Source organism: Myxocyprinus asiaticus, chromosome 1 (assembly GCF_019703515.2).
Source record: "Myxocyprinus asiaticus isolate MX2 ecotype Aquarium Trade chromosome 1, UBuf_Myxa_2, whole genome shotgun sequence".
Classification (NCBI taxonomy): domain Eukaryota; kingdom Metazoa; phylum Chordata; class Actinopteri; order Cypriniformes; family Catostomidae; genus Myxocyprinus; species Myxocyprinus asiaticus.
Genome location: NC_059344.1, coordinates 25,890,381 through 25,912,620, shown reverse-complemented (window position 1 = coordinate 25,912,620; position 22,240 = coordinate 25,890,381). Strand labels below are relative to the sequence as shown.

The window sequence follows — 22,240 nt, the reverse complement described above, 5'->3', positions numbered from 1 at the left end:
CTACTATGTTCACCACTAATGACCCTTCAGTTTAGAAGGGGTGATGCATCATCGAGAGGGAATAGAATATGCCAATTGTTTTTAAAGAAATGGTGTGCAGCTTTGAAGTAAAAAATAAGACTAAACAGCCAAAGCTCCAAAACATGACAATGCAATTCACCAATACTGTGAAAACTGTTTCTCTGACTCCAAGCACCACCTAATTCTAATGGATGTCAAAGCAAAAACAATTTTTTGAAGTGTCTGATTAATGGCCTTCAGCAGTGTGGCTCAATGAAAAGGAGATGTGATTTCTTTAAAGTATGAGTTTAAAGACACGAGATCACAGATGCATGAGGAAGTATTCTCTAATTTAATCAAATTGCCTTATCTTCACTTAGTTAAAGACCAGCTATATTATCATGCTTTGGCTTTCTTATTTTTATTCTTAAGCAAAAATGACAAAGAAAGTCTATAACTTGAGAAATTCAACAAACTACTAAATCTTAAAAATCATAACATATAAAAAAGAACTGACATACAAATCAGACATTGCTACTCAGTAATGATGTTAAAAGTACCAGTACTTTGGTACCAAGATGATACTAAATAAAAAAGATGTAACGATACCAGAGTTTCAGCATTGTTATTACCAATGGTCACTGCGTGCTGATCGAGTGACACACGACTGCTTTTAAATGCTCACACGCTCATTTGATATGTCCTAGTGTGATTATTAACACTGCAAAGTGAATGTGTGAAGCCACTCGTATGTTGAAAACAACACATTTTATCACACACTGTGCATATTGTAGTAGATGACAGACAGAGCTATCATTCACTGTACAGCGCCTATATATTTATATATAATTAAATCATAGCATTTTGTGCTTCAATACTCACACTGGGTCATATAACCAACGTCTCATCCAGAAGTGTGAAATTAACGCCAAAAACAATAATTTTTTATATCTCACAAGCAAGAGCTGTTGAACTGATTAGTTTTTATAGATTTATAATGTGATGCTCTGTTGTGCAGCACTTTATTTGACAAAAATAAGACCAATGTTGTAGATTATGTTGTGAGGACCTTTACTAAGCCCTGTGATGGACTGGCCACCTGTCCAGGGTGTTTCCCTGCCTTTGGCCCAAGACAGCTTGGATAGGCTCCAGCACTACCCGCAAACCTGCATCGGACAAGTGGCTTTAGAAGACGGATGGATAGGTGGACCTTTACAAAAGCAAAAAAAAAAAAAAAAAAAAAAAATTTCATATATATATATATATATATATATATATATATATATATATATATATATATATATATATATATATATATTGTTTGCTGAAAAGTAATTTTCATTTGATTAAAGTTTGGATTCATTTGATTACACACAATTTTGATGATGAAATTGAATTAAACTTTAAAACATGGAATTCAAAACAACAAAAAACAAACTGGAAAACATGGAATATGGGAACTTTTTATAGAATTGAGAACCAAAATAAAACTGAATTCATAGGGTCCTACTTAAAAACTTGAAGCACTGATTAATTGAGAACCACCTTCAGAAAAAAAATATGCCATTGTTTTAATTTATTATTTACATTGGAATTTAAAATTTTATTAGGCTAAAGGAATATGTTCAATAGCATATACCTATTTTTTCTGTGGTATCAAAATTGGTATTGAGAATTGTGAAATGTTACTGGTACCAGTACCGAGTGCGACTACTGACATTTTGGTACCATGACAACACTACTACTCAGTTAAAATTTTAATTGAGTTGCAGTTTAAATATGTGTTTGTTTATGTGTGAGAGAGTGTGTGATCACAGCAGCAGCATGACTCGATGACACTGGCAACACTGTGGAAACTTCTTCCCGGAAGTTCATAATGAACTGTCAAAATCCTGGCACGTGCTCTATTCATCTCGCTTGCCCAGCGATTCCAGTCTTCTCAATAAAGTGGACCACGGGGAAGACAAAAGACCCGAAAGAGGTGGTAGCGGCACATCTCTGCCCAGAGAGTAGCAGGTCGTGGAACCCCCCATTCATCTTTCTAAGTCATGTCGACTAACGTCCACACTGGCTGGAAAAGCATACTTAGCGTCGGGCCAAACTGGTTCAGCACTCCACGCGATGTTGGTGCTCTAAGTTTTCCAAGCTAAGCTCCTCAAACAAAAGGCTACGATCCAGAGATGTTTAAAGAGCTCCACACCAGTACGGACTTAGCGCTGCCAGCCACGAAGGTCACTGCACAGGCTACTGGCAAGTCAACGAGCAATCTGGTGTTTTTGGATCGTCACATATGGCTGAACCTCACAGAAATGCGTGACTTGGGAAAAGCCACTCTGTTTGATGCTCCAGTGTCTCCAGCCAACCTTTTCAGAGGCTCTGTGTATAGATTTGCTGAGCGCTACATTACAACTCAGCAATAATCACAGGCTATGAGACAATTTAAGCCAAAACGGAGCAGTACTCAATCACAACCAGCTCGCTCCCGCTTTGTCTCGTGCCAGCATCTGGCTAAAAACCCCACACCAGCTGCCTAAGCGGCGCCAAATGTCACAACCGAGCCACTGGTAAAGCCACGCAAGCCATGGCCCAAATGAAGGCAGCTGCCTCAGCATAAACCTCACACCGACGGCAATAGCAGCAATAGCACTCCTGACACAAGGCTGTTCCCCTCTTCCCCACTGCTGTTTGTCAGGAAAGGAATATTGTTGTTGAAAATGTTGTTTTCTGTGTCTCACATTAATCACATAAAAAGTTTGCACATTATGCACAACCACTACCCAATGGTGAGCAGCGCATTATATCATGTATGAACATACAAAGATTGCAAAAAGAGTACAGCGCTCGCACAAGATGCTCACACTTTTTCAATAAAGGGCTTTCCCACTTAAAAGCCCACACATTATGCACAACCACTTCCCAACAGTGAGCGGCGCATAATATCACGTATAAACATACAAAGATTGCAAAAGGAGTACAGCGCTCGCTCGAGACACTCACACTTTTTCAATAAAGGGCTTTCCTACTTCAAAGCTCACACATTCCACACAACCACTTCCCAATGGTGAGCGCTGCATTATATCTTGTAATGAACATACAAAGATTGCAAAAAGAGTACAGCGCTCACTGCACATACATGAGATGCTCACAATTTTTCAATAGAGCTTTCTCACTTCAAATCCCACACATAATGCACAACTGCTTCCCAATAGTGAGTGGCACATTATATTATGTTATGAACATACCAAATTGCCCTCTGTCCCGTTACACGGACACGTGGCGAGCTCTCACTGGCATTCTGACTGGGTGCTAAAAACTATCGAACATGGTTATACGATCCAATTTGCACATCAGCCGCCCCATTTCAACGGTGTTCTGTCTTCCATGGTTCCGTCCGAAGACGCGCCGGTGTTACGAGCCAAAATACACAATCTTCTCGCAAAGAACGCAATAGAGGTTGTTTCATATGAATTAATAAGCCTGCTGTCCTGCTGCGCAAATGCGTGGCAAGTCCTCACGGGCATGTCTGAGCTGGTGTTTACAACGATCAAGCATAATCTGTGGTCCGACCACAGGATGTGCTTGATCGTTGTAAACACCAGCTCAGACACGCCCGTGAGGACTTGCCACGCATTTCTCGCACAGACTGCGACACACACAGTGGGATTTACAGCCGTTATTTCCTCATTCTGGAGAAGGATGGCGGGCTTTGGCCCATTCTAGTTATGAGATGCTTGAATCGCGTGCTTGCGATGCACCCATTCAAAACGTTAACTCAGAAACAGATCTTATTGCACATCCATCCTCAGGACTGATTTGCATTAATAGATCTGAAGGACACGTACTTCATGCACCAATTGCACCACGTTACAGGCGGCTTTTTAGATTCGTGTTAGAGGGAACTGCATATCAATTTAAAGTCCTTAATTTCAGTGTGTCTCTGGCTCCCCGCACGTTCACGAAATGTATCAATGCGGTGCTCGCGCCATCGAAAATGAAAACTGTGCGTGTTTTTAATTACCTCAGCAATGGTTATTACTAGCCAATCAGAGGCACTAATGAGCGAACACAGAGTCTTGCTGCTTTGCCATATGGAAAATCTGGTCTAAGGTCAACTGGGCAAAAGCACACTTTTCCCCAACCAGTAAAGCTCCTTTTTAGGAGTTCATGCATGCGCACCTCATGAACGAGCGCGTACAGTTCGTTTCAGTTCAAACAGCAAAAACATTACCACTGATGTCATTTCATTTTCACGCGCATCACAGTGACTTGCCACTGTCTGGCTGCCCTAGCACCATGAACAGTGTCAGCCTTCTACCAACAAGGTGTTATACTGGGTCAAGTTTTCAGAAGGAAAGTGCTGACCACAAATGCATCAAACACAGGTTGGGGCGCGGTGTGTAATAGACGCCCGACTTTTGACAACTGGACAGTGCGAAACGGCCGTGACATGTCAACCGCCTAGAGCTACTGGCTGTCTTCCTAGCTTTGAGAGCTTTTCATTCCGATATTGAGAATCACCACATTCTGATTCGTTCGGACAACACAACAGTAGTAACGTATATATATGTCGACATGACGTGTTGACCCACATATAGCCGGCGAAACGCAAGTATGTGTTTCTCCTGGTGCGCCTCCTTCATTCTGTCATCAGCAAAGTCCAAGTGGGCATTGAAACAGTTCTGTTAATTGCACCGAAATGGCCCAATCAGTCCTGGTTTCTGGAGATGGTAGAAATACTGGACGGGCCTCCATGGGAAATACCGCTGAAGAAAGATCTTCTCTCTCAAACACGAGGCACAGTTTGGCATCCCCAGCCAGAGCTGCGAAGCCTACATGTGTGGCCTTTAAACAGAGCACAGTGGACGAGCCAAAATTGGCTAGGTTGGTTATGGACACCATAATACAGGCTAGAGCGCCATCCATGAGACGCCTTTATGCACTAAAATGGAATGTGTTCACTAATTGGTGCTTTTCATACAGCAAAGGCCCAGTGAACTGCCTCATACCTGAAATTTCTTAAGAGCGATCGGACGCAGGGCTCACTCCGTCTATGCTTAAAGTTTATGTGGCGATTATATCTGCGTATCACACACCTGAAACCAGCACCTCTATAGGAAATCATGATTTAATCATAATTCCTAGGGGACAGGCAGCTAAAACCCCCACGCCCGGCTACAGCCCTGACTTGGTACCTAACTTGGTCCTAAAAGTGCTCTCAGAGCCTCCCTTCAAGCCTCTGGAATATGAATTGCGTGTGCTTTCTCTTAAGACCGCATCACTTCTGGCTTTGGCCTCAGTAATACGGGTTGGTGATTTGCAAGCACTGTCGGTTGACAATTCATGTCTGGAGTTTGGTCCGGGTCTTTCAAAACCACTGTCAAACCCAGAAAAGGCTATGTGCCTAAGGTTATAACCACACCCTTCAGAGTGCAGGTGGTTCACCTTCAAGACTTTTTCCCACCTCCATTTAATTCGGATGAGGAACAGTGCTTGCATTTGTTATGCCCTTTGCGAGCGCTACACACATACGTTGAGCACACACGCTAGTTTAGACTAGGTTGTCTGACCAACTCTTTGTGTGCTATGGAGGATGCACAAAAGGAATGTCCATCTCCAAGCAAACACTTTCTCACTGGATCATTGATACGGTCACCCTAGCTTACAAGTCGCAGGGTGCGAATTGCCCAATTGGTGTTAAAGTACATTCAACTACAGGCGTGGCATGGGCATGGATGAACAGTGTGTCCTTAGAATACATATGTTTTGCAGCAGGATGGTCTTCTCAAAACACAATCGCAAGGTTTTACAACCTAGACATAACATCTCTCTCAAAACAAGTCCTCTCTGTCTAGAGCGCTTGCTGTTTTATTGGCCAAATATATACTTATGCCCCTCTTTTTAAGTACGGGCTCCCTGTCACTTTGCACAACCGCCTGCATTCGGACCGTTGTGTTCTCAAAGTTACAGGCACTTCATTATAAATAAACTTCATTTCCAACTGGGTTCGTGAAGGGGTTAATCCATACTATATGACCATAATTCATATATATATATATATATATTCTGAGTGTTCCCCTACTGGCTGACCTTGAGGGTCATTCACTTGCGGCATACTCATGTCGGTCGCCATCCCATGGGACTTCGGCATCATGTTTCCTCTCTGGAAGGTTATGTTGTATAGTACGGCGTGATGGGACTCTGTTCCCCATATGCGTCAGCTTAGTGAAGCAATGTCAAGTGTACTGAGTTGTAAGGGAACGTCTCGATTACATATGTAATCTTGGTTCCCTGAGACGGGGGGAATGAGACATTGTGTAAGCTGGCCGAACTACAAGACTCGTAATTCATTGAGGTGCGAGTGATGCGCTCTTTGTCTCTCAGTCAAATAACTCTGAGGAATGCTGCTTGCATGCCGCTTTTATAGTGGACAGCTTCGTGCCGAAAAGGGTGGGGCTCAAACACCACAGCCAATATTAGAATTGGCATTATTATAGAGAGGTTTCAACTAGGTTGTGTAGAAGGACACTCCCCATATGCGTCAGCTTAGTGATGCATTGTCTCTTTCCCTTCGTCTCAGGGTACCGAGTTTACGTACGTAACCGAGACGTTATCCCTGCTCTCCCCATTCATCGCTGCTTAACTTCTGAAAAATGATGCTGTCACTTGAAAGATATAACTTTATTTTAAAGAAAAATAACCTTTTGGCTCTGGTAAGTAACCAGCAGTATAACATTTTCAAGATCTATAAACAGAAACAAAAATTTTGCTGGCTTTTTTTTTTTGCATCCCACAGTGCAGCACACTGAGGGTTTATGGAACTTTGGTCACAATTATGGTGGTGCGGTCATACAGTGATGTCACATGAAACAGGTCAATAGAATTTAACTAATGTAAAGTCACTTGGGTGCTTATATTGTTTATTTAACTACATCATCTAACCTAGCTGATCCAATCAGAATCCTCTTCATCAAAAACTAATGAACTATACTAACATTGGTTTGACATTATATAGCCCCATACTGTACAAATTGAATTGAACAGGAGACATTAAGAAGTGTAGCCTAATAATGTTAAATGCCTCAAACTGAGAGAAAATAGAACACGTGACGCCATGAGAGAAGCAGATTGTGAGCGACTAACTCTGCATACTTTGCTAGTTTTTCTAATTATTTTCATGTTATAATCCAGTGAGATTCGATATACCCAATTATATATTTGCTCTTTGAGGTAAACATGGCAAAGAAGTCAAAATCCTCAGACTCTGGAGACATTAAAATACACTTACGTGTTCAAGCTGAGGCCTCTGATGGGCCAGAGAGACGGGGACTCGATTTGGAAAGCACGTCGGTAGATGAAATCCAGCGTCAACTGTCCAACAACTCGGTGATGCTGATGAAGGTTGTTGTTGACTTGGAGGATCTCACTGTAATACATCGATTGATCACGGCGATGGAAACAAAATTCTCAGAGTTGGTCACAAGAGTGTCGTATGTTGAGAAACTAATCGATTATCTGGAGTCTTCGGAAAGGGAATTATCCGCTAATCCACCCGCGTCCAAAACAGACTTGGAATGCATTCTGGAAAAACTGGAATTTCTCGAAAATATGAGCCGAAGGAATAACATACGGATTGTTGGAATTCCTGAGCATGAAGAAGGCAGATATGGTGAAATTCCTGGACGAGCTCTTCCCGAGTCTGCTCGACATAACAGACCACAAACTGGAAATCGAGCAAGCTCACAGAGTCCCGGCTTGCAGATCTGCTGAGGGAGACAGGCCCCGATCAATTCTGGCCAAATTTCAGAGATCATCTGATAAAGATCTCATGTTGCGCCAGGCGAGGAGCAAAGGAAAGCTTTCTTGGAAGAATCAGAATATTTTCTTGTTCCCGGACTTTGCGAATTCGACAAGAGAGAAACGCGATCGGTTCAAGGAATGTAGAAACTTTTACATCAACGGAAGATTACTTTTGCATTGATGTTTCCGGCCAAACTGAGAATAGAAACGAAGGATGGCCGCAAAATATTTACATGTCCCAACCAGGCACTCTCATTCATAAATACATTGGAGTGAGTAAGCCATTTGAAGTTTCTTATATTAGTGGTTTGACTCACTGAATATACACTCGATTGTCTGAGGAAGCTGGGCGCCATTTTTTTTTCTTTTTGCGTTGTCTCCGCCTAGCGGCTGGAGTTTGTTTTGTGGAAGGACACTTCCTTCAAGAAATTTTTGCAGTTTTTACATTGAAATTCCCAGCCAGATTGAGAATGGACACTATGGATGACTGCAAAATATCTACATGCTCACATAAAGGACATCTTTTATAAAGTTGACAGGCTGAGTGGACATGGTGTATTTTTAAATTTTTTATGCGCTGCCTCCGAGGAACTGGGATGCCCGTTTCGGGTTTTTTTTTTGTGCTGGTTCCACCTAGCGGCTGGAGCTTGTTTGTGGAATAACACTCCTTCAGGTCAGTTGTGGATGAATCTGTTCATTCCTTGTGCTTATGCCTCCTGTTGGCTGGAGTTTGTTTTTGTGGAGTATTTTTAAGGCATATTAGAAGGATTACGTCATCTGCTGTACTCATAAACAGCCAATGTAACAATTGTTTGTCTGTCCGAGGAAACTGAACGGCTTTATATCAGCTGGAGTTTGTTTTGTAGAGGAACACACCTTCGAGACAGTTCTGTGATTGAATCTACATGTTCCTTTTGTTTATTCTGCCTGTTGGCTGGGGTCTGTTTTACAAAGTATATTCTGTTATGTAATTTTGCCTCACAAAATTTGTGCAGAAGCACCGGACTTGAGCAATCCGATGGCAAAGTTGTCGCGGGGGCTCTCGCATGCGCACATGGACCTTTTGAGTTTAGAGGCATTGACGCCAGTTGGCGCTGTTGTGCACGGGGTTAATGCGCGTGTTTTCCATTTTTTCCGTTTGTTTTGTTCGGGGGGTAAGTTTGGGGTTTGATTGTTGCACTAATGGTAATGTGATCTGTATAATCTTGTTTTTGAAACACAATTTTTTTTTTTATTATATCAAAATGTCAAATGTTAGTATAAGTGGGTTATCTCTCTCCACATGGAATGTGAATGGGTTGGGGCACCCCATAAAAAGAAGGAAGATTATTTCTTTTCTTAAGCGTAAGAAATATGATATAGTGTTTCTTCAAGAAACACATCTCTCCCCGCAGGAAGCTGAAAAATTTGGGAAGATATGGGCTGGACATGTTTTTTTAGTGCTGGCTCAAGTAAGAGTAGTGGGGTCATTATACTGATAAATAAACATCTACAATTCAAATATCTTTAACAGATTAAAGATAAATCAGGAAGAGTCATTAATGTTTTAGCAGAAATTCAAGGGCAAAGGTTGATTTTGGCTAATATTTATGCACCTAACACTGATGATCAGGGCTTTTTTTATAGATCTTGAGGGGATGTTGCAGGCCGCTGGCACCCCTCATGATATAATACTGGGAGGAGACTTTAATCTTTTGATGGACTCAGTCCTTGACCATAGTGAAGCAAAAGTGTGTAAGCCCCCTAGAGCAATATTGACACTTCACAGGTTGTGTAAAAGTCTTGGTCTTGCAGATATTTGGAGACTTTTGAACCCATCTTGTAGGGACTATAAATTTTTTTCATCAGTCCATAAGATTTATTCTAGAATAGATTTATTTTTGATATCCAAGTCCCTCATATCATCTGTTGTTGATTTCTCAATTGGAAACATTTTAGTCTCAGATCACGCCCTGGTGAGTTTAGAGGTGTTGCCACATACGGAGAAAAATAAATCATATAGTTGGCGCTTTAATGTATCCCTTTAAGACTGAAATCAGTGTTTATATGGAGACCAACTGGTCCTCAGTATCTTCTGCGGGCATGGCTTGGGAGGCACTTAAGGCGGTTCTTAGGGGTCGGATCATACAATATGCCTCATTTACCAAAAAATCCAAAGCCCAAGAACTTGTGGAGTTGGAAGAGAATATTAACAGTGCCGAAGCAGAGCTGAAGTGCAGAATGCCGTCTGATGGCCTCAGAGAACTGACTCGATTAAAATACAGATATAATACTATTTTTTCATGGAAAGTGGAGTTTTGGTTATTCAGGGCAAGACAGTCATACTTTGAGATGGGGGACAAAGCAGGGAAGCTTTTGGCTAGATATATAAAGCAGAGAGAGTCTTTTTCTACCATTCCCTCAGTAAAATCTGCTGGTGGTTAAATATTTACCTCGGCCATTGATATTAATAATGCCTTTAAAGAGTTCTATCTTGATCTCTATAGTTCCACGTCTTCATCTACAGATGAAGATATTAGAAAATTTGTGGAACCATTTGAACTCCCTAAATTGACAACTGAGCAAAAAAATTATCTGGATTCTGAGATAACCTTGGAGGAACTTGAAGAGGTAATTAAAGCCTTATCTATGGGCAAGGCTCCAGGGCCAGATGGTTTTGGCGCTGAATGTTTTAGATCCTATACTACAGAATTGGCTCCACTTTTGCTAGAAGTTAATCCGGAATCATTAAAGAACGGAAAACTTCCACCAACCATGACACAAGCCCGGATCAGTCTGATTCTTAAAAGGACAAAGATCCAAGCGAGTGTAAGAGTTACCGTCCAATTTCCCTAATCCAGCTAGATGTAAAACTTTGTCAAAACTTTTGGCTAACTGTTTAAGTAAAGTTATGACATCTCTTATACATATAGATCAGGTGGGGTTTATTCGGGGCCGTAGCTCTTCTGATAACATTAGGCATTTCATCAATATCATGTGGTCAGTAGCAAATGATCAGACTCCGGTCGCTGGCATCTCACTTGACGCCGAAAAGGCATTTGATATGGTAGAATGAGATTATCTTGTTAAGATTTTGGAAATATATGGGTTCGGGAGTACATTTATTGGTTGGATTAAGTTACTTTATAGACACCCTGTAGCAGCGGTACAAACAAATGGATTAATTTCAGATTATTTTACTCTGAATAGGGGCACCCGGCAGGGTTGCCCTCTTTCCCCATTATTGTTCTGACTTGCCCTGGAACCATTAGCAGCCGCGATAAGGAAAGAGGATGATTTTCCAGGGGTGATGGTGGGAGGTATGGCGTATAAGCTTCTGCTTTACGCAGATGATATTTTATTATTTGTCTCTGACCCCACTAGATCTATGCCTTGCCTCCACAGAATTATTAATTCCTTTTTCAAGCTCTCAGGATACGAAGTCATTTGGTCTAAATCTGAAGCTTTGGCTCTGACAGCATACTGCCTGGTAACGGCTTTTCAGCCGGGCGATTTCCAGTGGCCCAAACAGGGCATTAAGTATTTGGGTATTTTATTCCCAGCAAATTTGTCTGATTTAGTTAGTTAATTTTGACCCGTTAATAAAAAGGTTTTCGAGCAATGTGGACAGGTGGGCTTCATTAAATGTATCTATGATTGGGAAGGTTAATGTTATTAAAATGAACTGTATTCCAAAATTCAACTACCTACTACAGTCAACCCCTATAGATGTCCCCCTCACTTATTTCAAGCAATCTGATAGCTGAGCAAAGTCCTTTATTTGGAATTGTAAGCATACCAGACTACATTTCAACAAATTACATAGGCCGATTGACAAAGGTGGGCTAGGCCTACCCAAGATTTTGTTTTATTATTATGCGTTTGGTCTCAGGCATTTGGCTCATTGGTCACTTCCACCTGAAAGAGCCCCTCCTTGGTTTTCCATTGGACAGGAAGTTCTTGCCCCTATTTTGCCGCTGCAAAGCCTATCAAACTAACCAGAGAAGTTAAATCACACCCGGTTATTTCACATCTGCACGTGATTTGGACAAGAGTGGCCAGAGTATTTAATACGGACAATTATTTAAATGTTGCCTCAAGCATATGGCTGAACCCCAAATTATGTATCAACAAGTCCCCTTTCTGCTGGTCAGAGTGGATTGTGAGGGGGGTTACTACACTCGGCGATCTATATGAGAGTGGAGTACTGAGATCTTTTAAGAATTTGGGTCATCATTTTGGGATTCACAGATCTTAGTTTTATAGGTATTTACAGCTGCGCCACATGCTCTGTACTATTTTTGGGAGTAGCACACACACCCCCTAGGGTGGCAGGTGCTTTGGGAGAGGTGATTGCTGCTTTTGGAAAAGGTCATAAGGCATCAGTGTATTACTCCCTGCTAATTCAGAGTCTGGGGGATGAAGCTTTAACTTCTATCAAGAGATTATGGGAGAAAGATTTGAATTTGGTATTGGAGGATGGAGTGTGGACTAAGATTCTGAAAAATGTTGAGTCTGTATCTAGAGATGCATAAGATTTTACATAGATTTTATTGGACCCCCTCTAGATTAAATAGGCTTGGTCTTAAAGACACACCCACCTGCTGGCGATGCCAGTCAGAAGTTGGAGACACTACCCATGTCTTTTGGGGGTGTGTTAAGATACAAGATTTTTGGTTAAAGGTTCAAAATTATTTGTGTGATGTTTTGAATGTTCAAATTTTGCTCTGTCCCAAACTCTGTATTTTGGGTGATGGGGCAGTCATGAATTTGAGGGATAATCACAATAAAAATTGGGTTCTGACCCGTCTCATGATCGGCAGGCAAATAATTTTAAGGGGTTGGAAGTCAAATGGAGCACCCTCTTTTTCGGAGTGGTGTGAGGAAATGGGGAGGGTAGCTGCATTTGAGGAAGTGGTAAGTAGAAGGCTTTAGGGACTTATTTGATAAAAAAATGGGGCAAATATTTAGTTTTTTTGGGGAACTCTCGGAGAGGGGATGTGGAGATTGTAGTTTAGTTTAATCATGTATGTTTATTATTATTTGTATATATTTTTTCTTGTTTTGGGTTGTGTGTGTGTGTTATTATGTGGGACCACGGGGGTGTTTGTTGGGGGTCAGGGTGGGATTGTATTTGTGGGGTTTAAATGTAAAATGTTGATTCTTTGTATATGTGTTGTTTTTCTCTGTCATGTGCATATGAATCAATAAAAATGTTAATTACAAAAAAAAAAAAAAAGAGAGAAAATAAAAATGAAGAATGAAAAGCTAATACAATTTCTTAAGCTTAAATTATTAGTTTCAACCTTGATAATTTTCCAAAGCAGCTCTCCTCCTGCTAAATCATTAACTCCTTGACAACTGACTTCCTAACATCAATGAATATTAATCAGGGCATTCAGATTTCATCACTAAAGAGGTGAATAAATAAATAGATACATAAACAAACAATTAACACTATGCAGCTTGTCTTGAGACTGTTTTGCCTTCATTATCACCTCTGTCTTTTTTTTATTATTATTTGTCTTGGAGGTAATGTGTGGATGAGTAACAAAAATAATTAACACCACAGGATTTAGAGTCAAGTGGCATTTCAGAAGCTTTCAGAATGCCTAATATTTCTCACTGGAGAAAACCACTCTTTGCAGCTATTAACATACTTTGTTTTAACATATTCCATTGCATTTCCCAGGGCGAACTCCACATCTCAGAGACAGTAATTAGAGCAGTGCAGTCTCTGTTCTGTGCCCCTCATCTGTCCTTTTGGGAGAAAGGCTTATGTTCACCTTACTGTGAGAAAATGAGATGATGATAGAATATAGTATTCATAAAGGTTTTTCAATATTCTTCATGTCTTAATGTTGAGTAATGGTTTAATATTATAGCCTAAACTATTACCTATCAGTCCAAACAAGCATAGATATCCTGTAAAATATATTTTCTTCAGTGAAAGGGCTTTGATCTTGGTGGAAAATCAGGACTGGAGTAAGGACTGGGCCACTGGGGCCAGTGTCCTGAGTCCTCAGACTAGCATTGGCCTGCAAAGCCTCAGGCCACACAGCCCGAGACTGCCAAAGAAACAGGACACCAGGGTCTTAAGAGTCCCTCAGCACATACAGTACACCACTGTTTTCAGCCTGTACTGGCTTTAAATGACAATTCACTGTTCTGATAAAATATTGCATTATTTGTTGCCTGTTCCATCACTGTGTACAAATTGTTTAGCCCTGACTATTGCTGTTTGCACTGTATATTTTACAGTTCACTACCATATATATCATTAAATTATATAATGTTTATATGTATACCTATTAGATCAGCACCAAACTTGTTTTACATTAGAACCAACAGCAGAATCTTGAGCTTTGGCCACTTGAGTTGAATCTAACCTTGAATTATCATCAAGGCGCTTGGCCAAGACATATGCCGGCTCCATTAGAAATAAGGCTAGAGTATGCCTCTTTAAGCTGCATAACCCCCTTCACATCTTCCCAGTAAATGGGAGGTTTACATAGATCGAGCCAACGGCGAATTGTTACCACAGAAACGGGTACCAAATGATTCAGATTGGGTGAGTCTGCAGTATGACGGGGGTCACAGCTACAAGGGCCAAACCTGAGAGACATGACTGCAGTGAGAGATGGGATCTACACCCACATAAAGCCATGTGCTGTTGTTGCAGTAGATCAGTGGTGCATTGTGAGCAGAATCAACAAAAGCCTTATTAATCTGCTCCATTGCACCAGACTATGGTCTCTAAACTACAAGAGTTCGATCAGGGGCAGATTCTTGTATTTACTTAGGCTTACATACAGTAAATTGCCCAGTTGTGTCAGCCCACTGCTGACTGACACGGACATCTTTAAATTAATCTGATAATCAAAAGATCCGATTTTTAAAGAGAGGCAATATTCTGAAAATCCGAAACTTGATCTTGAAGGTGCTGTAAGTGATTTTGGACGTTCTCGGACTTCCACCAGACCAGCTGTTGAATAAGCCACGCCCCATCTTTCCAAAATACAGCACTCCAAAGACACCCGCAAACACAAACACACCATTGTGTTGGATCAGATGGAGGGGGGAGGATCCCCCTGACCATTTTGCAATCTGACACATTGCATTTCGCGGGCACAGGACACCGTACTGGCATGTTTACGAGCATATATGGGCTGTCCTGTGAATGTGCACAAAAGTCTTCTGACATCTTTTATCCCTGCTGTTTACCGAGCCTTGGGCTGTTACAGAGACAGGTGCTACATTTCATGGCACCTATTTTAGTGATATCTGATAGGTAATAGAGCCGTATTATTCATGTCATTAAAAAAAAATCACTTACAGCACTTATATTATGCAGTATTATAATGCAATCCAGAGCTTTCCCTATTTTCAGTCATGTTGTTGGTAGATGCGTGTCAATCTTTCCAATCAGTGTCAATCAGTGGCCTGCAAGGAAATGTATACATGTTTTGATTGTTATGATTACCTCAACAGGTACCAATAAGAAATCAGTATCAATACAACTGCAGTGCGACATCAGTAGAACCCTTCTGATGATTAACTGGGCCTGTTAAACCTCAGAGTCAACCTCCGTTCATTTGGTGAGAAAATTTTGATATCATCCAACAGAGACCCCCCCCCACCAAGGAACCTCAACAATCATACCAGCTGCATCTCTCAGAGCAGAAATACAGAATGAATCCCACAAATCAAGCATCTCCCTTTGAGAGTATGGGGCGCTATGTAAAATCCATACAGTGGTTCCACTTACTGTATCTGTCAGAAGAACACTTCTTTTCTAGATTTTCTGTGTATTTCACAGAACTATTCGACATCTATTGGAATTCAGTCCATGAGCTGCAAAGTGTGTGCCTACCATCGATTTCTCACCAGCATAGCATCTCAGTCCTCACATTTTCCATTATCCTAAGATAAGTTTAAACGTATAAGGTACCTACAGTATACAGGGTTTGGTAGTTGTTTTTTATAGGTTTTCACTCTGGTAAGTATATTCTTGCCTTGATTGTTCGCTCTGTTTTGTATAGACCTTATTCAGTGTAGCGCCATATTTTATTTTGAACAGAAATGAAAACGAGGCTGTAAGGGATAGACTTACAATCTCTTCAAAGGCATGTACTTTGTTATGCCACAGTCACACTAGGCCTTAACCAAAAAAAACCAGGATATGATGCCACTCTACTGGCTACTGGTTTAAATATATCATAAATCACAAATAACTCATAATATTAGATTAAAATTTTAAAATATTTCATATCCAGGGGTCTGGGTAGCTCAGCAAGTATTGATGCTGACTACCACCCCTGGAGTCACAAGTTCGAATCCAGGGTGTCTGAGTGACTCCAGCCAGGTCTCCTAAGCAACCAAATTGGCCCGGTTGCTACGGAGGGTAGAGTCACATGGGGTAACCTCCTCGTGGTCACGATTAGTGGTTCTTGCTCTCAATGGGGCACATGGTAAGTTGTGCGTGGATCGCTTTGAGTAGCATGAGCCTCCACATGCGGAGTCTGCAGAGAGAGCCACGTGATAAGATGCGCGGATTGACGGTCTCAGAAGCGAAGGCAACTGAGACTTGTCCTCCGCCACATGGATTGAGGTGAGTAACCGCAAGGACCCACTAAGTAGTGGGAATCGGGCATTCCAAATTGGGGAGAAAAGGGGATAAAAAAATTAAAACAAATATTCCATATCCTCACATTCCTGCAACAATAAAACCACACATCTTTGAAATATGTATTCCTTGTATAGAGCCAAGTGTGTTACGTTGTGTAACGTTAAAGTATACCCAGCCAGATGTCAGACTGGGGGTAGTGGGTAATGAGGTGGAATGTTGTAAACGTGCAGAACATGCATGACACGAACGGGTTAAGCGATTGCGCACCATCTCCATTATGCAAGCTGGTTCCGAGTTGGGGTGGCAAGTGGGGTGGCAAAGCTCATTTTTAGGGTGGCAGCTGTCACCCATGCACCATACTTGGACTTTTGCATGCAGGGGTGGAATGCAATTTTTTTTTTTGCATGAACTTGCGTTTCTGGTCTCTTGTGTTCAGATGCGTATGAATGGAGTGCGAAGTGTGGTGTGACTGAGGCTTAAAGCTGTATCAAAAAGCATGTGACTCCCATAGTGCTGGTGGGTCATTCTCCAAAATTTAGGGATGGGCAGATCGATCCTAAAGTATCGATACTTCCGATACTGATGTTGTATCAAAAATATCAACCCTCACACAAAAATATCAATTCTAACATTTAAAAAAATAAAAATAAATTACACTAGGGATATTATTATTATTTGGTTACCATGAACATGAACAATACTCATAAGCTTCAAAATGAAATAAAAAGATTAGGCTATATTAGCAAATACTTGTGCAGGATGGGAACAATTTCTTCTTCCGCTCATCTTAACATGCATAAATGCTGAAAGACACAAGCAGTCAAGCGCTTGCACCATCACAAGTCTCGTTCAAACAAGAGGAATCAGTGCCTTATATAGGTAATGATAAATAAATCAGAGAAACAGCTTCTGGAATAAATTCACGCTAAAATGAAATCATGGTTTTACTACAGTAAGATTGTAGTAGTAACCATGGTTAATTGTGTGGTATCTATGATTTAACTAAATCCCTTGGTTAAACTATAGTTACTGTAGTGAAACCATGGTTAATCTTTGTAAGGGTAAACAAAACAGAAATCTAATCATTTTCTGTTTAGGCTCATAAATGTAAAAAAAAAAAATAATAATATTGATGACTAAAAATTATATTTTAAATGAATTTTAACCCAAGAAATCGCAAAAATAAATAAATCATAAAAATAAAAAAAATAGAAGTATCGGTATTGACGATATTGGACTTGAAATTATTGGTATCGGATCAAAAAGAAAATAAGTGGTATCGCCCATCCCTACCAAAAAGCTTCACTTTCTCCAAAAAGTTTTCAGTTCAGTTCAGTTTTCAACCATGCTGAGGGTAAATATTTTTTTAACATCTTGACATTATTTTAATTCAAAAGGACAACTTGACTGTTGTTCTTTATCTTATCATTTAATTTTGTTTCATGAAGGAAGCAAGGGTTTTAACATCAGTGACGATAACACCAGTGACAAATTCTCTTAAAAGATATATTTTCTAAGATGGTGTCAATTGCATCACACCACTGGTCATACTAAAATCAATGTTAATGTTCACATGCACATTAAACAATGTAACACCAATAACAAATTTAAAAGAACGATGTGAACAAATTACACTTAAAATGTAAATTAAAAACTTTTTCATCACGAAGGGAAAATCATTATATGCACATTTGAGCCAGAGCCCCTCTATCATGGGAGCCTAGAAAGCTCCCTTAGTATTAGAAAAGCATTGCATAACGTAGCGGTCCCATTGACATTCTATGGGCGGTACACTGGCGAGGAGACAAGAGGCCATTTTTTTTTTTTTTTTTTTTATATATGTCTATGGAGGAGATGCTTGAGTGTGCTGAATAAACTGCTTTTGTGAGGCAGCTCATCACTTAATGAATTGACCGACTGTCCGCTAATCTTCAACTTGTATAACACTAAACAATGCTTTTGAAGTAAACTATGTGTGGAGTTTACTATGATAAAACTGACACACTAGTTGACTGTTACGCTCTCTCCTATGGTAAAAACGCAGAGGTTGTTATCTCAGTATATAAGATCTCTGATTTGAGTAGCCTCTTCTTACTCTAATCTTTAACCTTGGAAGTTCTTTTCGACAACTTTTTGTATTTTCAAAATACAAGTGTTTAACATTTATAACACCAATGACATGAAATAAGGGAGGAACATTCATTTTAAAGTAGTTAAATTATTAATTACTTAATTTGTTTAGCTTTTTTGCACACTTGTTAGGCCTTGCACTAATGCTTGACCTGAGAAAACAAATGAGTAAAAAATAAACACACATAACTTTTAAGTGGTGTACCAGCTGAAGGGGCCAAGGGATTTTTCAAGCAATTGACAATTCAAGTGTAAAACAATACAGAGTCTAACCATTTCATATTATTTAATAAAAGGTTAGGTTATAGAGTGATTCCTTTTAAATGGGGTTTATTGACTATTTGAAATCTTTTTCATGACTAAAAAAATCAAGTGACGTGTTTGTCACCCTATTTTGATAATAACCCTGATACTTACGTAAGTCACAATGACCGTTTTTGGTTCGTTGGTTAGTCAGGAAAACTGTGGAGAAAGGTCCTACATCACATCTGATTTTCACATCTCGAGTTTGTTGTCTACTGAAAATGTTCTGGAAAGAACATTTTTCAATGTTTCGTCAGCTGAACCAATTTAAACAACTGTACAACTCATTGAAGAGACTGTACTTCTACCCCGACTACCTCTCAACAATTAAATATGACGCTACGCTGCTGTAAAGCTGCTGACTTTTTGATGTTGCAAGGTACCTTTTCAGTCTCTTATGAGATCACTTGACATTTCTTTGGGTAACTGGAGCAGACTCCTCTTTGACAGAAATATGACAATGTTTAACTACGACAGTTAAAGTGTATCCATGCTGAAAACTATCTGTGGCAAACACCTTAGTTCCTGATCTGAATCTTTCAGCATTGTTATTGGGTACACAGGATTGTTAATTAGACCGTCTGAGAGCAGCATCAGTCCTGATGAGCACAGCTGTCAACTGTAATGCCTACATGAGCTGTGCGCATACAAAATCTGTAAAATTCAAAACCATCTCAATGCATCAATCTGGAGCGGATCTAACTGCAGGTAGAGGGCGAACTAAATTGCCGAGGAAAATGTTATGAGCGGAGAACACAAAATCTCTTCTCTTACTGCAGTGCTAGTTGAAAGCGATTAGAATCAGTTGAAATGAAACACTCTGTGGCTTTGTCTCTATCACGGCACAACCTTGCACTCTCGGTTTCGTACTGATAAAACTGTGATCTGGGATGTACTCCAGGCTGATGTGCTGTCAGTGCTTTTGGTATTGTCTCTTTTATCCATTCATCAGAAACAGCGCTCAGCGATGGATAGTATTCCCTTTGTTGGGAGAAGGTGCCAGCTGTTCTCTGAAGCACTGCCTTTGCCATAGGAACACTTTCTCCATTTGCCTTCATGCCCTATCTCGCCCACACACACATCCGCCAACACTGAGCTAGCTAAAAGCCAAGGGTCTCAGAGGAAAGAGACACCGAATGATAGAACGGGGGATGCTATGCCTGTTCCTCTGTAGCATGGCCTATGATACAGTGCGGCAGTAGACTACAGGATCATACTGTTGTCCCTCTGGGGAGCAATGAGAGCACAGTCTTAGAATACCAATCAATCACACTCTGGATTTTGACTGAATCTTCAAATGTGTCACCTACTCCAGACCCGATGGACTCCAGCATCATCCACGGGTTCATGAGTAGGCACTGAGGCAGATATGATGATGCCTGTAGAGAATAGGGATGCTGACAGTGGAGATAAGAGGAAGCTGAAGCCATAATAATAAATGCACGAGAGATGAAAGTGTTGACAGAACGTTACGTTTGAATCTCGTAAAGCATCGTTGATTATTACGTTAAAAAAATATCCTTTATTTTTTTTACAGCCAGTGAGCTGTTTCACTGAAGACCTGTTTTCAGTCCTTCACTCAGCTGTCAGAGAATTGTCTTTGGTCGTTATGTTTTACACCAGAAGAAGAGAAAGACAGCGTCAGCAGATTTTCAAAATGCCATACATTTTAGCAACCAGAAAACCTAAGACGGCGTTTGTTGTTCTCACGAACTTCACTTTGTCCTCAACTTCAGTCCTTAAAATTAGCGTCATCCGTTACCGTAATCAGCCGTTTCCTTGACTTCGCGAGCGTTTTGATTTACTCTGATCACATCATTTATTAAAACATCAAGACAGATTATAGCAGTCTGTCTACAAGATCAACTTACCTGTCATAACTCCATCGGCTGTATGACATGCTCTTGCTGTTGCTCAATCCGTCCATGGTCATCCGTGGACTTCGACTGTACAACGATGTTGGTGTCTTGTGTTGAATCCTCCGTCTTCTCTTACAGGAAACGTCTTCAGATGTTTCTACAGTGGAACTGCGAAGTCTTAGTAAATGGTGTGGTTGAGGGGTTTAAAATAGGTGGACTGAACCACTGCTTGTGAGAGGGGAATGAATTCACAATGAGCGCACATTTGTATTCATGGATATTTTCTTGGAGGAAATTATATTTCAATCACCCTTGTTGCTAGTGTTACAGTGGGAGGCGCAGTATATAGTTTAAATAGTACAGGTATATCTCTCAATTGTAGGCTGGGAGGTAAAGGGTCAACCATTGCATAGATTTAGATTAGGAAAGACTACAACACAGTGGCTGTAAAATTATTAAAGTAATTAATTTAATTAAATATTTCAGTATGAGCTAGGCTATTCATTTGTTTATTGCAGTTGCAATTTAGCCTACTACAGATCATTAGAAGTGATTCTCATGAAACCTGTCAAGAAAAATACCCTGGTCCTATTTACTCCAAAATCAGAAGAAACAAACAAAAAAATATATTTTACAAATAGAAAATGAAATCAGTTTTTAGGTGACATTGTTTTCATGGTAGTTACGCACAATTTTACCCCCCAATTCTAATTACCATTATACGGAAAAGAAAATGTCATTATGATTTTCTCATTACCACAAACAGAAAAAGAAAATGATATACAGTAGTGTGCAAAAGTTTTAGGCACATAAGATGTTTCACAAAAGCTTTTGTCTTAAGATGGTTATTTATATCTTCAGCTTTAGTGTGTCAATAGGAAATATAAATGTTAGACTCACAAACATTACTTTTGCAAATTTAAAAGATTAACAGGGAGCCCTGCAACAGATGTCATGGCCCCCACATAGCCCCCCATTGAACATCCTGTCAGTCTGAGATTACATAAAGAGACAGAAGCAATTGAGACAGCCTAAATAGATAGAAGAACTGTGGCGAATTCTCCAAGAAGCTTGGAACATCCTCTCTGCCAACAACCAACAAAAACTGTGTCCAAGTGTACCTAAGAGAATTGGTGCTGTTTTAAAGGTAAAGGTGGTCACGCCGAATATTGATTTAGCTTTTTTATGTTTTTTTTTTTTTGTTTGTTTGTTTTTTTTGTATGATGTTAATTGATAAATGAAAACTATTTATGTCATTATTTTTGAAGACATCCTCAATATGCAACATTTTTCACAAGTGCCTAAACCTTTTGCACAGTACTGTATATCATTTAAACTGTACAGTATTTATACATCATAGCAGTACTCTCTTGGTACTGCCTTTCGTTTTCACTGTTTTTATTAATAATAAAAAATCATTGTACAATTGCATGTTTTTTACTGTAATAGAGTAAATTATGTAAAATGTCAAATGACTGTGGTACTGTAATGATAATCATCACTGAATGAGATGAGTTAGAAGTTTGGATGCATTTCAATAATA

The 22,240-nt window shown here is 40.1% G+C and overlaps 1 protein-coding gene across 3 annotated transcripts in view; it reads right to left on the bottom strand.

Annotated features, from left to right (window-relative positions):
* LOC127413044 (tubby protein homolog) overlaps window positions 1-20,834 on the bottom strand; it is a 132,829-nt gene extending 111,995 nt beyond the window's left edge. For all 3 annotated transcript variants that reach the window (XM_051649908.1, XM_051650222.1, XM_051650056.1), the window contains exon 1: window positions 20,710-20,834. In XM_051649908.1, coding sequence (XP_051505868.1) covers window positions 20,710-20,771 — 62 coding nt within the window. In that variant the 5' untranslated portion in view covers window positions 20,772-20,834. The remainder of the gene's footprint in view (window positions 1-20,709) is intronic.
* Window positions 20,835-22,240: the final 1,406 nt, after the last annotated feature.